At 35.7% G+C, this 15,684-nt stretch overlaps 1 protein-coding gene across 2 annotated transcripts in view; it reads left to right on the forward strand.

The window, feature by feature from the left end:
- The window catches only part of spn-F (Protein spindle-F), a 28,826-nt gene extending 19,078 nt beyond the window's left edge, over window positions 1–9,748 (forward strand). For both annotated transcript variants that reach the window (XM_069825224.1, XM_069825223.1), the window contains exons 3-4: window positions 2,083–2,275; window positions 8,861–9,748. In XM_069825224.1, coding sequence (XP_069681325.1) covers window positions 2,083–2,275; window positions 8,861–9,168 — 501 coding nt within the window. In that variant the 3' untranslated portion in view covers window positions 9,169–9,748. The remainder of the gene's footprint in view (window positions 1–2,082; window positions 2,276–8,860) is intronic.
- Window positions 9,749–15,684: the final 5,936 nt, after the last annotated feature.

Genomic DNA, 15,684 nt, shown 5'->3' on the forward strand with positions numbered 1-15,684 from the left:
AATTCGCATTAAGTACGGTTTCATGGCTTCACCTCCTAACTTTATAATTTCTATGGGAATATCTTATAGATTTTATTATTGGATTTCCAGGAATAATCGAAAGAGTTTTGCTATAAAGTTCCCAATTGGTGTTTATTTCTTTGTAAATGAAATATCAGTTGTACTGGAGTTTAATCTTAAAAAGACAGGGATGTGATCAGAGTTCAGTTCTTCTGTTGTCATTACAAAATTGATGTGCTGTGGTTGTATAAAGTTATATCTAAAACATCTGGAGCAGATCTGCCATTACGAGGGTAGAATGTTGGCTTATTCAGAGCAAGGATGCCATAATTGTGTTGAACATTGTGAATTTGAAGAATTTTACCTCTAGGATTTTGTGTTGAAGAATTCCAGCTGAGATTTTTTTGCATCAGAGGCACTCTAACATAGACCTACTTGGGATGCCAGCTTTGAGGGAGGCACATAACTTCAAGAACATACATATGATACTTGCCTGTTATATTAGTGTACATTCTGAATGAAAACTCAAATTTGATAATTTTGGCACTTCTGGTTTTTCAATTTACTCCTTCAATTTGCCTTCACTGTCAAATTCTCTTAATTTGGTCACATTACAGCCATCTCTCTCACAAGCAGTATCATAAGATACACAAATTACTTCATTGCTCATCTTTTCTGCACTAAGTCACCAAGTCAAAGGATTATTCTTTGGCGTGTTCTGAAATTATACAAGGGTAATTGAGATGCATAAAATGGTTTGTGCTGGTTTTCTGAACAATTTTCTTTTCTCTTTTCTCACACCCCTTCCCGTACTATTTATCTATTGATGTTTTAACAAAATGTACTTCACGAGTCTGTGGCAGAACTCTGACATTGCAATAGTGGTGATCCAGTAGGCCTAGATCTGCTTTAGATGAGCTAAACCGGTCTTCAGCCAATGTTCGGTACCTATATACTCAAATTACACTTTACAGTTCCTCTAACACCATAAACTATGATCAGAGGCATGTAAGTTTCTTTTCACACTCACATCAAAATCTTCCTTGTGGAATGTGATGTTCGCGGACTGGCTAGCAGGAGCATGGGACCTCTTTCGATTATTGTTTCAAGTAGATGATTATTCGAATAAATATAAATTCAGTACATTACGAAGTATACATCAATTGCGAATAAATCTCAGTTTTTCACTGTTAATTTGGTACAGTTATTTTGCGCTGACAACTTTTTGCAAACTACTAAATATGTGGTCAAACATTTGAATGAAAAGAGGATTTTCAACTGCTCTTATATGACACCACTGGATCAGTAACATATTTAACACCTTTCCCAAAACATTGTTGCGAGATATTTGTCGAAGTTATGATATGGTCGAATTCGTGCATTCACTTTTCTCCCCTCCCTCACACTACCTTACGTAACTGTAGCAGTCTTTGGCCCATTACTACCTAGCAGGTAATAACTGTGCTTTCAAGTGCTATTTGTGGCTTCAGTTATTTTTCTGGAGCATATAGGTAACAATCATGACAGCTATGGTCGCATACCAGAATTGTTAGGTGAAATACATAGCAATTTTAATCTTGACTGTACCAGTGATGGCGACACAATAGCAGCAATTTCATGAAAGCCTTCAGAGTTTTTGTGGTGAAACTAGACAGCCTAACATTTTCGGAGGATGTTTATGTTTCAGAATACAAGAACTCTGCTTGAGATAATGGGATTGTGTCACGAGATGAAGACCATCAGAAGTTACTAAGTATTAACATTTTAGTTTTTATAAAAAATGGCTGCATCATGAAATAGTTAATTACCATTTTCTCCAGAACCACATGAAAAACAGACCTGGTAGTGTCTCATTTTAAAGCTCTTTTGACGGACTTTAATCTGATGTGTAACATGACTGGAGTTAGAATATAAAACTTTGTTTTAAAATTCAAATAACATTTTTGAAGTCCTTCCCCCCCCCCCCCCCCCCGCCCCATATATATCAGGAATGATTTATTGCGTTACGTTGGTCATGTTTAACATTATACAAATTCATATGTATAGCAGTCCATGATGTTACACTTACTGAATATGTTACAGATGGTGGAGATCCAAAGTGATTCGTCATCATACAGTGTCCAGAATCTGGGGTTTGGATTTCTGGAAGACAGTGACGAGGGTTTGGAGAGTATCAAGCAGTTGCATAGGAGACAATTGGAGTTGCGTGACGCTTTGCTGAAGCAACAGCAGCAGCTGCGCACTGGAGTTGTCAGCATTGAGCAAGCACTCAAAGGTACCTCTTCTTTCTGATGAACTATTAAGTTACTTAACTTCGCTGTATTAATATATAAATTGTGGTGTTATTTACCTGGTTGATTAGTTTCGATGTAGTTTCCATTATCTCAGTTCTAGAGAGTTCTGTTACGTGGGTGCAATGTGTTCGTGATTGGTAGTATTGTATCAAAAAGAGGACATGTTCTAAAATTCAATTCAGTGTTGAGCATGTGTTGTGAGTGTGTTTTTGTGTGTATAATTTCTTATTGTTCTGGAGTATTGAGTTTCTGGTTTTTTTGGTTGAATGTGTAGTATTTTCAGTCAGTTTCTAAGTTGCTTTAGTTATGGTTGAAGTTCGTGATGTATTCTGCATAGGTTGAATTGTTGTTTGATTTATTTATGACCATGATATATTCCTTGTATCGTGTTTGAAAAGATCGTCCAGTTTGTCCAGTGAAGAAGTCATTACACTAGTGCAAATTAGTTTGTACTGTATACACTTTCAGGTTGTATTTATCTTGTCTGTGTGTTGAGGTGTTCTGTATGCAATGTTGTGTTTTAGTTTCTTGAAAGACTATGCAATTTCCTATGTGTTTTTATTTTCGTATGTTAATGTCATATATTTAATGTGTTCCTTTGTATGTGTTGTGTTTTTTTGTTTTTGTTTAATGTTTTTTATGTATATTATGTTGGGGTTATATCCATTCTCCTGTGCTATGATTTGATAGTGTGTATTTTCTTCACTATAGTTGCTTATAGGGATGCTGATTAGTCTGTATACCATGGATCGAAATGGTGCATATTTATATTGTATGGGGTGATTAGAGGTGTTGTGTTAACGTGGTAGTGCATTTCTTGAATATTTTGAACTTATGTTTATTGTCTGTTTTTGTTATTGTGATGTCTAAGAAACTTATGTATTTGTTCTTAATTTCTTGTATGAAGTGCAGTACAACTTGCTTACAAATGACTTTTAAGGAACTCGATGGTTCATTGCCTATCCTGAGTAAGATTAATCCAGTCTCTACTATCATATCCCATCTTCCTCAAATCCATTTTTATATTATCCTCCCATCTATGTCTCAGCCTCCTCAAAGATCTCTTCTCCCTTCGGCCTCCCAACTAACACACTATATACATTTCTGGATTCGCCCATACATGCTACATGTCCTGCCCATCTCAAATGTCCTGAATTTAATATTCCTAATTACGTCAGGTGTAGAATAACATGCATGCACTTCTACGTTGTGTAACTTTCTCCATTATCCTGTAACTTCATTCCATTTAGCCCCAAATATTTTCTTAAGCACCTTATTCTCGAACACCCTTAACCTCTGTTCCTCTCTCAAAGTGAGAGTCCAAGTTTCATAACCATAAAGAACGACTGGTAATATAACTGTTTTATAAATTCTAACTTTCAGGTTTTTTGAGACCACACTGGATGACAAAAGCTTCTCAACCAAATAAAGCCACCAGTGTGGCTCAGTCGGTTAAGATGCTTGCCTGCCAGTCTGAAGTTGCGTCCGGGCGCGGGTTCGATCCCCGCTTGGGCTGATTACCTGGTTGGGTTTTTTCCGAGGTTTTCCCCAACCGTAATGTGAATGCAAGGTAATCTATGGCGAACCCTCGGCCTCATCTCGCCAAATATCATCTCGCTATCACCAATCTCATCGACGCTAAATAATCTAGTAGTTGATACAGCATCATTAAATAATCAATTAAAATAAAATAAAAATCAACCAAATAATAACAGGCATTTCCCATATTTATTCTGCATTTAATTTCCTGCCGAGTGTCATTTATATTTGTTACTGTTGAATTTTTCCACCTCTTCGAAGGATGAATTTGCAATTTTATATTTCCATTTTGTAGAATATTCTGGTCATGAGACATAATCATTTACTTTGTCTTTTCGGGATTTACTTTCAAAGCTATCACTTTACTTTCTTCAAGTAAAATTTCCTTGTTTTCCTTAATCTTTTGTGGATTTTCTCTTAACATATTCAAGTCATCCGCATAGACAAGAAGCTGTTGTAACCCGTTCAATTCCAAACCCTCTCTGTTATCCTGGACTTTCCTAATGGCATATCCTAGAGCAAAGTTAAAAAGTAAAGGTGATAGTGCATCTCCTTTAGCCCACAGTGAATTGGAAAAGCATCTGGCGCAAACTGGCCTATATGGACTCTGCTCTACATTTCACTGAGACACATCTTAATTAATCGAACTAGTTTCTTCAAAATACCAATTTCTATAAGACTATTATATAAAACCTTCCTCTTAACAGAGTCATATGCTTTTTTTAAGTCTATGAATAACTGATGTACTGTACCCTTATACTTCCATTTTTTCTCCAATATCTGTTGAATATAAAAAATCTGATCAATAGTCGATCTATTACGCCTACAACCACACTGATGATTCCCAATAATCTCATCTACATACGGAGTTAATCTTCTTAAAAGAATATTGGACAACATTTTGTACTCCGTCAACAGAAGTGATTTCCTCGAAAGTTACTACAGTTAGTCTTGTTCCCCTTCTTAAAAATAAGTAAAATTATGTACTCCTTCCATTGTTTTGAAACCCTATACACTATAAAATTTGATTTAAAAATAGTATATTGGTTTGTGTTATTAATTTTATTGGGGATAACATTTCACTGTTTTAATCTTAGCATGTGGCTGGTGTCTAATTGAAATGTAGCTTTTGGGCTAAGATGACGTTGTCTACTGGTGTAGATACTGTCTACTACTGTGGCTGACATCTTCTGTCTGGGAAAGTCTGCACCAGTAGACCACAGCATCTTAGCCCGGAAGCTCCATTTCAATTTCACTGCTCTGTTTACAATTTTATTTGAACACGAAGTTTAGCCTTCTTTCTTTGTGGCTAGAAAATTTATCACTTTATCATTGAGGTTAACAATATTTCCTACTCTTCACATTGCCAAAGCAGCAAGATGCACTTCAGCGCAGAAAAACACCTCTCAGACTGAGTAGTAGTAATGGGAGCAGTAAGAATTATTTTATGGAGAGTGAACACTTTTGTGCAGGAATCGTTGATTCCGGTATCCAACACAATTTCATACATTTTCATAAGTCCAGAATATGATGGAATTCTTACCTCTTGCACAAAACAGATAGTTCAGTTTTCAAACGTTCTTTCCACAAGAAAGGATAAGTTTGTCACAGTCGTCATTGAGAACAGTATTCTACTGTGCTAAGATGCATTGCACTGATACTTCAGCAATTTGGGTTTTTGGGCTAAACAACCCCACAATCTTTCATGCACAACAGCACCCATAACAGAAAATAATAACCTACTGCATATGACCTGACACATCAATTGTATCATGTGACATGACTGACAGATATTTGGATTGTTGTGTTTCAGCAGAAGTTCATTCTGGATTGTCTTGAAAGTTCCTCTTAAACACTTTTGAGTTCAAAAAATGGTTTTTGAGAGACTCATTTAACTTTTCAGAATAATTTTGTAGTATTGTATACTCTCGGATGAAATTTATGTTCTTGTTACATTGTTGTTTATTTTTCAATGTTGTCAGATTTTTTTTACTTATTTGTGTTAATATTTTATTCATATGTGACGACTTCTTTTAATTGTGTATAGTGTAAAACTTTGGTTAGTTGTAAATGTAATTTATTATGTTGGTTTATGACGTAATGTAGGTAGCTGTTTTATGTTATCTAGTATGCATGTCTTTTTAGCTGCAGTTTTTACTTTTTGTGCGGGATAAGATGTGTTTCTCGTGTTAATTTGTGCGTATTTAGGTGTTACATGTTGTTTTAAGCATTCTTACTTGTATGAAATATCTCGAGTATTTTAATTCTTGTAGACCAGTATTTATGAGTCATATAACTTCATTATTAATTTGTTCTGAAGTCACTTTATAACAGTCATTTAAAAGTTTAAAAATTGAAGCACTTCAAAAGCTTCACTGTTGTAAAAAGGTAATATACCTTGATATGCACATGTGGCCATTTCAGAATCCTTTACTGCATCGTCAGCATTTGACTGTTGCTTGCTGTGTGTCTCTGTGGGTATATGAGTATTAAGGTGTATTGCTTATTAAGATATCGAAAAGAATGTGCGAATTGAAATTCACATGTGTAACATAGTGCACTAATCACACTTCAGATGTATTCCTCTTGCTCTGACACATATGGTCAAGTGATAATAGATACATCACCCAGAACCTCGTACCTTCATTTAATTTTCAGAGATTATGCAAATGAAGAAATTCTATTGATGGAAGGGGAAGAAGCAAATCACTATTAAGCAGTCATCTATATGAGTTCATTTTTTTTTGTCTTCGAAAGATGCATACAAAAACCTGAACTCCGGAATAAGTGATCTTCATTACTCTGGCCAATTCCATCATTAGCCTGTTTGTGTACATATTTCTAATGTTTCATCTCATTTCATACCTACTTACACCCTTACACTTGCATGTATTTTCTGAAACGAAATATAAAGTTGACAATGATTTAACAATTTTTTTTTCTCCTAGTGGTAGGCTTTTTCTATACTAGCAAAGCACAAAGCTGTAGAATACTTTGCTCGCAATGGATGGCGACTACTAGTGGAGCAGTAGTGGAATGCTGTCATGAAAACTGCCCTAACCCTATCTTTGTCTCACCAGGATTTGAACTTATCACGTTTAAAATATTTTTCCAGGTTTAAAGTATAGCATTAGCATAGCGTTCGTATGTTTGTTAAAATGAAAGCAGTCTTACTTGATTCCTTCATCTTGTTGTGATGTTTTCTATTTTCAAGGATGAAAGCAATATCATGATGTCTCCTGTACAATTCTGCATTGCTTTTTCCCAAAGTTTTGAGTGGTAAAGATTTCGGAAATGATTTTTTTGTTGGTATTAATCTACTTTTTGTATTTTATTCCTGTGTTGAACATTGTTATACTGTACAGTATATGTGTTCTGGAGTTTCACTTACATGTGGCAAGTTTGTAAAATCTGTTGCTATACAAAAACTTGGGAGAGGGTGATTGTTCTAACATGAGATACAGAGGTAGGTTGCAGCATGAATATGAGGTAAAAGCAAGGATTAACAAATTTCTAAAGAAAATATAAATGAGTCTGACAGAAGGGTATCCCTCCGGTTCGCTTACTGAAAAATACTTTATTCTAATTGTGCACATTATAAACATAGTGTCTTCATCTAATAATGCCACTGTCTGTCTGTCTTAGATCAGAGGAGGATGTCCCAGTTTTGTTTCTTGTTCCATATGTTTGAATTTTATGTATAAATATTGTTATGAATTTGTTTATTTTATTTTATTTTATTTTATAATATACAGAAATCAGTAATCAGAATTTTGCTGTAGTGGTATACTCATTCGAAAGAAGGTGTTATTGTTATTTATTTTTTATTTTAAAATTTTATTAGGGTGGGTAGTAATTTTAAGGCTTCTTTACAAGTAATTTCATTATAATGATTTGATATAGACAGTGTTATAAGATTTGTCAAAAACTATATTTCTTGCATGATGTATTTTTAGTTCTTAGGTTTAGTTCACACTGACATTTGCATGTGTGTTGATGAGGATAAAAGTGATATAATTTTCTGGAAATTTGGAATCTAAACATAATGTAGCATCTTGCTAACAAACTCCAACCAAGTCTGGAATGAAAATCATATTGTGGCACCATGTTGGAAGACCTGGTCGCATTGGGGAAGTTGCGCACTCATCTAGTGCGAGGGAAGGTGCGGCGTGACGCGGAGCAGAAGGAACATCTGGAAGTTTCGCAAAGCCACGCGAACTGAAGATTCGAGAACGTGTGATTTAATAAATAAAGCTAGAGCAGCCTTCAGGTGTGTCAGTTTAGTTTAGTTTGTCAGCTGCGAGAGAACTAGTTAGCAGAGACGTATCCAGTGGATCTGAGTTCGAGGTGCAATGAACTTGAGTAACTGTGGCAGCGTCCAGGCGAAGGCAACGCGTCCATAAGTCTTGGATTCGAAGTGCAGTGAACTGTCTCTGGAAGTCTTGGGTTCGAAGTGCAGTGGATTGTCTCTGGAAGTCTTGGGTTCGATGTACCGCGAACTTGAGTGAGTGAGCTAGAAGGACTAGCCAAGGCGAATGAACTGTGAACTGAGAGCTGACATTTTGTTCTGCACATAGTGCTGTGTGAACATTAGTTAGAATTAGGAGTACATTGTTGTTCTTCTCAATAATACACGTGGATTGTCATTGTCGTTCGGTGGAGTGCAATAACGACTACTGTGTTGCTGTGTTGAGTGGAATACCCATTGTTGACGGGTGTGTGCTTAAAGATAGAAATAGAAACCACATTATTGTTGAATCAAAAGTTACAATATTATTTTACTTTTCTGTGGGCCTAATCTTTTATAAATATAAAATATTATTGCAAAAAAATAAGTTTCATGCATGTTACAGTATGTCACTGAAATCAAATTTTTGTTACCATTTGCACCCAACGAATTTGAATATACAGTCCTTCATAAATGTATAACAATTGTTTCAACTTTACTTGATACTTCATACAAGCAACAAACCACAGTTTTCTGTATTCAGTTGCGCACCATTTATTTTCGTTGTCTTCTCTCACAGCTGGCGCAGTCTGCAGTCAATGTCGAGGAAATCCTCAGGAAGCAGATATAGAGGCAGAGGTGGAGAGTCTTCGCAAATGGGGCATGCCTGAGGGAACTTCTTACAGTGAAGGGATCCGAAGACAGCTGGATCAAGTGGCTGAGCCCCCTCATTTGACACATGAGGAACGCATCTGTCCAATGTGTGGGAAGCTATATAACAAAGGCATCCCATTCCAAGAATTTCAGCAGCATGTATCTGACCACTTTCCGGAGGAAGATGAAGAAGAAGCTTGCTCACTTATTGACAACTTTGAGGTCATCACGTGAGGAAAGAATGTCTTGCAACACCTAACTATGCTACAGTATTGTATGATGGGAGGAGTCAGAACAAGTGATTGCATGAGGACATGAGATAAACTTTATTTTCACACAACGAGATCTCTTTGCTAATCTTGAAATGTTGGATATTCTGCTGCAATGAAGAGCAACGTGTATGAAATCATGGCTCATTCATTAATGTGGTGTATTAATTAGTTTTAGTGATAAAACGTAATTATGCATTTTCAGAGTATCCAGCAGGCTATGTAATTAAAGAAAATAGTGCTTTTATTGCAACACAAGAAATTAAAATTTATGCATATCATGTCGCGTGAGTTGAAACAAGTAACGGCACATTTTGAAGTCGTCAAGATTTGTGACAGTCTTGCAGTCTTGATCCATTAATAGACATTATTGATAATAAAATAATTAATGGAACTCATTGGGTTCAGAAACTTCTCTTCAAAGTGGAGAAAAGGAGAAATTGAAAAATTATATCAAGATTTTTGTATTACAGTATGACATTTTAAGCTATCAAGATTTGCATTTGAAGTTAATAGTAATAAATAATTAAATTTAAAATCTGAAATGATGGTAGTGTATGTAATCATATTTCATGAAAATTGTACTACATACTAGGATAATCTTAAATTACGTTGATCAGATCTAGTGTGGCATTTATTTTCTTCAATTTTGTTTAAATTCCATTCAGTAGCTGTACCGAAACTCAGTACAATATCGGTATCAGTGAACCAGTTGGTGACTGATTGTTTATACATACAGTTACTCTGAAATTAGAACAATCTATGACCACGAATATTCACTGACGAAGTGTGATGGAATTCAAAATCGAGTGCACTGCACTTTTTTAAATACTATTGTTGGTTAGACAGAAGTCTTGACTAGGCCCTCTAGGGTTTGCCAAGATAAACAAAATACCGGTAGTGAGTTTAATAATATCTGTATTAAAAATAGCTACAAATTCTCCCTTCCATCACAAAGGGAGCCTTTGTTGCCATGAAGCTGTTGATACCACAATAATTCACGCCAACAGTGATTTGTTTGACATATGTCAACACGACCTAAATATATAAAATACCTCCTAGCTGTTTATAAGCAGCATACCCATACCTCCTAATTGTTTATATGCAGCATACCAATATCTCCTAGCTGTTTATATGCAGGATACTGATACCTTCTAGCTCTTTATGTGCAGCATAGCAATAACTCCTAACTGTTTATATGCAGCATAGCAATATCTCCTAGCTCTTTATGTGCAGCATAGCAATAACTCCTAACTATTTATATGCAGGATACTGATACCTTCTAGCTCTTTATGTGCAGCATAGCAATAACTCCTAACTGTTTATATGCAGCATAGCAATATCTCCTAGCTCTTTATGTGCAGCATAGCAATAACTCCTAACTGTTTACATGCAGCATACCAATATCTCCTAGCTCTTTATGTGCAGCATAGCAATAACTCCTAACTGTTTATATGCAGCATAGCAATATCTCCTAGCTCTTTATGTGCAGCATAGCAATAACTCCTAACTGTTTATATGCAGCATACCAATATCTCCTAGCTCTTTATGTGCAGCATAGCAATAACTCCTAACTGTTTATATGCAGCATAGCAATAACTCCTAACTGTTTATATGCAGCATAGCAATAACTCCTAACTGTTTATATGCAGCATAGCAATATCTCCTAGCTCTTTATGTGCAGCATAGCAATAACTCCTAACTGTTTATATGCAGCATAGCAATAACTCCTAACTGTTTATATGCAGCATAGCAATATCTCCTAGCTCTTTATGTGCAGCATAGCAATAACTCCTAACTGTTTATATGCAGCATAGCAATATCTCCTAGCTCTTTATGTGCAGCATAGCAATAACTCCTAACTGTTTATATGCAGCATAGCAATATCTCCTAGCTCTTTATGTGCAGCATAGCAATAACTCCTAACTGTTTATATGCAGCATAGCAATAACTCCTAACTGTTTATATGCAGCATAGCAATAACTCCTAACTGTTTATATGCAGCATAGCAATAACTCCTAACTGTTTACATGCACCATAGCAATAACTCCTGTTTATATGCAGCATAGCAATAACTCCTAACTGTTTATATGCAGCATAGCAATAACTCCTAACTGTTTATATGCAGCATAGCAATAACTCGTAACTGTTTACATGCAGCATAGCAATAACTCCTAACTGTTTATATGCAGCATAGCAATAACTCGTAACTGTTTATATGCAGCATAGCAATAACTCCTAACTGTTTATATGCAGCATAGCAATAACTCGTAACTGTTTACATGCAGCATACCAATATCTCCTAGCTCTTTATGTGCAGCATAGCAATAACTCCTAACTGTTTATATGCAGCATAGCAATAACTCCTAACTGTTTATATGCAGCATACCAATATCTCCTAGCTCTTTATATGCAGCATAGCAATAACTCCTAACTGTTTATATGCAGCATAGCAATAACTCCTAACTGTTTATATGCAGCATACCAATATCTCCTAGCTCTTTATGTGCAGCATAGCAATAACTCCTAACTGTTTATATGCAGCATAGCAATAACTCCTAACTGTTTATATGCAGCATAGCAATAACTCCTAATTGTTTACATGCAGCATAGCAATAACTCCTAACTGTTTATATGCAGCATAGCAATAACTCCTAATTGTTTACATGCAGCATAGCAATAACTCCTGTTTATATGCAGCATAGCAATAACTCGTAACTGTTTACATGCAGCATACCAATATCTCCTAGCTCTTTATGTGCAGCATAGCAATAACTCCTAACTGTTTATATGCAGCATAGCAATAACTCCTAACTGTTTATATGCAGCATACCAATATCTCCTAGCTCTTTATATGCAGCATAGCAATAACTCCTAACTGTTTATATGCAGCATAGCAATAACTCCTAACTGTTTATATGCAGCATAGCAATATCTCCTAGCTCTTTATGTGCAGCATAGCAATAACTCCTAACTGTTTATATGCAGCATAGCAATATCTCCTAGCTCTTTATGTGCAGCATAGCAATAACTCCTGTTTATATGCAGCATAGCAATAACTCCTAACTGTTTATATGCAGCATAGCAATAACTCCTAACTGTTTATATGCAGCATAGCAATAACTCCTAATTGTTTACATGCAGCATAGCAATAACTCCTAACTGTTTATATGCAGCATAGCAATAACTCCTAACTGTTTATATGCAGCATAGCAATAACTCCTAACTGTTTATATGCAGCATAGCAATAACTCCTAACTGTTTATATGCAGAATAGCAATACCAAAAACAAACAGACAGAGAATCAAATGCAGACACTAAAGCTGCAGTACAGGATGTGAAGAGTATCATTGCGTGTTGCAACAGTTCAACATGGTGTGAAGAAATCCTGGTTTGGTTACATGGTTAAAAAAGCCAAAGAGTCTGGTATTGACTTTATTGTGCAGGTACAGCACAAATTTCAAAAATAGGCAAGTCATTCCTGTTGCAATGGAAAAGTCTCTTAGTGAGTAACTTTTACAGTATTCGAGCATGTTTTATGAACTAAATCCAAAAATGACAAAAAGCAGTTGGCATACCAGTATGCCAAAAAAGAATGGATTACAAGTGCCGCCTACATGGGAAGAAAGAGGAGAGGCTGGTCAAGACTGGTTTTCAGCTTTTATAAAAATACAACCTTATCTTTCCTTACGTGTACCAGAGGCCACAAGTTCAGTAGATGTACTGTGGGCACTTTTTTCGACGAACTTGAATATGTATTGAAGAGGCACAATTTCCGTCCAAATCAGATCATTAATCTAGATGAAACTGGAGTCACCACGGTTCCACACAGTGAAAGAAGGGGCGAAACAAGTGGGGCAAGTAACACCTCTGGAATGTGGGGAGCTTGTTACACAGCTTGGTATAATCTGTGTTAATGGCAATGCACTACAACCAGTGTGGGTACACTTTGATGACATCTGGGACTGCAGTTGGTGCACAAGTAAGGCTGGATGACGTCCTTGAGTTTCTTAAAGAGAATGTGCAGTGCACTAAGGAAAATTCCATGCTTGTGATCATGGACAATCACAAATCACACTTAAGTGTTCAGAGTTTGGACTTTTGCAAAGAAAATGGGATTATTGTGCTGACACTTCCCCTGCATATATCCAATAGATTACAGCCACTAGGTCATTGTGGCTTTGGTCCATTTAAAAGATTCTTCAGTTCTGGGGTTAATTCTTGAATACACTCCAACCTCAATGTAACACTAAACGTCTATGCACTCCAGCCTGGGACGTCTTTTCTTATCAGGACTTCTTGTCTTCTGCAGTGTCTGATCGACCCCAAGTGTCAGACAAGCACTACGGCATGTTCAACAAGCTCTGTGGCAGTAGCTTTCTCACCGGAATGTGTAAGACCTCTTCCTCAACCGTGGCCGATGCATGATTGCTACAGACACACCTGAGAAGAAGAAAGGTGGCCCGGTCCCAATGAATATGAAATTTGAAGAATTGGGGGATTCCCCTTTCAATTCCTTGCAGTGACAGCGATGGGATTGATAAAAGTGGTGAAGACGTGAAATAGGGAGCTTATGTTGTGGTGAAATTTCCACAGAAAAAACTGTTGTGCATTACATTGGTAGTATTGTGAAAGTGATTCAACCAAAATTTGAGTATGAAATTAACTTTCTTCGACAAAAAGGTGTAGCTTTCATTTATCCTACTGCTGAGGAAAAGTCTGTTGTATTTGAAGATAATTGTAACAAAATTGCTCTCATCATTTGGGAGAGGCAAGCATTATTTCTCAGAAAAGATGTCATGAAAATTCCCAGATATACATTAGAAATGTAATCCTATTTAATTTTGAATTATTTATGTAAACATTACCAATTTAGTTTCTTTTCATTTATGTTAATTTTAAATACATTTCCTATCTTTTACATTACTTATCAAAATTTTTCAGTCAGTCCAAAATATCCTCTTAAAGTGCGATTTGATGTAGTGAATGCTTACCTTTAGAAAGAGATGGTAAGCGTTCACCACAGTCTAGTATATACAGTCACGAAGCTTGAGTTGTGAGGGTGCTAGGAACAATAGACCGTGCCGGTACTAATTCGCATTGTCTGTAAGGAGGTGATATTAGCGATCCTAGTGGTTAGCAACTATCTAAGGATGCATATTTACTATATATTGAGCTTCGTGACTATATTAGGGATGGGCAAAAATAACCGGTTAATTATCAGTTATTTTTGCTTGCCGATTTAACCTGATAACCGGTTATTTTCATCAATAACCGAACTACCGGTTATTTTTTTTAAATACAGTACCGGTAGGCCTATCTTAAAGTAATATACAATTTCTCGCTGGTGGTTTTTCAACAAATGAAGTAGGATTTCTCTTCACATCATTTTCAATTAAAGACAAAATAAAATTGCTCTATGGTAAGTGTAAAATAGTCTTTGAATTTAATTTGATCAGTAGGCCTAAGTATATGTCTACAAATTAGCGCACTGAAACATCCTTCTGTACATATCATTGGTTTGCAGACTTCTGTCTATTGGTGTACATTATATTTAATTCGATCATATTCTTCTTCCTCAAGAAATAATACAGTCATTATTTTTTCCCTATTTAAAGCCATTTTAACAACTTGTAAATTCTCAAGTTCATTGTTAAAACAGCTGGAGACAATCGATATTAATCTGTGATGTCCTCGATCGACTGATTGTCGATCCTTAGAAATCGATTATTCTCTACAGCAAAGACGGCGATGTTTGCTGCAAAAGGAAACCACATGGATAAATATATATATATATATATATATATATATATATATATATATCGTCGGCTGGCGATCAAAACCTCGTAACTCCAAAATTGAAAATTTTACAGGAGAAAGAAATAATGTTGCTGTGACCATGTTTTTAAAGCAAAATCGATGTGGTTTTGAATTTAGCAACCGAAATGTGATACATTAAATGTACGATAGCAGTATATACTGTAAATTATATACATTTGTGTGTGGTGGAGTTACGGGTTTTTGTTACTGGTTAGGACTTTGGATTTACGTGGTTTTTACTAAATGAACATGCTTCTTTCATATACTCTATATTCTTTTAAGTGATCTCAATAGTTTTTCACAACTACATGGATGCCAAATTAATAAGTGACTACACTTAAGTGGAATACAGGCATGTTTGTATATTTTATGGCAAATTTAACGACGATAAAAATGAATACAATCTTTACAGATAACCATTATACAAACTATTAAAAAAAATTAACATAAACGATGTAAAGACAACTTTAATTTTTAATTTCCCAATTTTATAAATATTTCTGTTGTTCGTTGTGTTGGGATTTATACAAAATTATAGACTTTCCACTAAACTGGAAGAAAGTGTCTGCTGACGTTTTGCAGGAAGTCGTAGAATACATTGAAATCATGGGGCATAATTTTATTTATTTACTGCAAGTAGGTGAGAATTTGTATAGAACTG

Source organism: Periplaneta americana, chromosome 5 (assembly GCF_040183065.1).
Source record: "Periplaneta americana isolate PAMFEO1 chromosome 5, P.americana_PAMFEO1_priV1, whole genome shotgun sequence".
In the NCBI taxonomy this organism is placed as follows: domain Eukaryota; kingdom Metazoa; phylum Arthropoda; class Insecta; order Blattodea; family Blattidae; genus Periplaneta; species Periplaneta americana.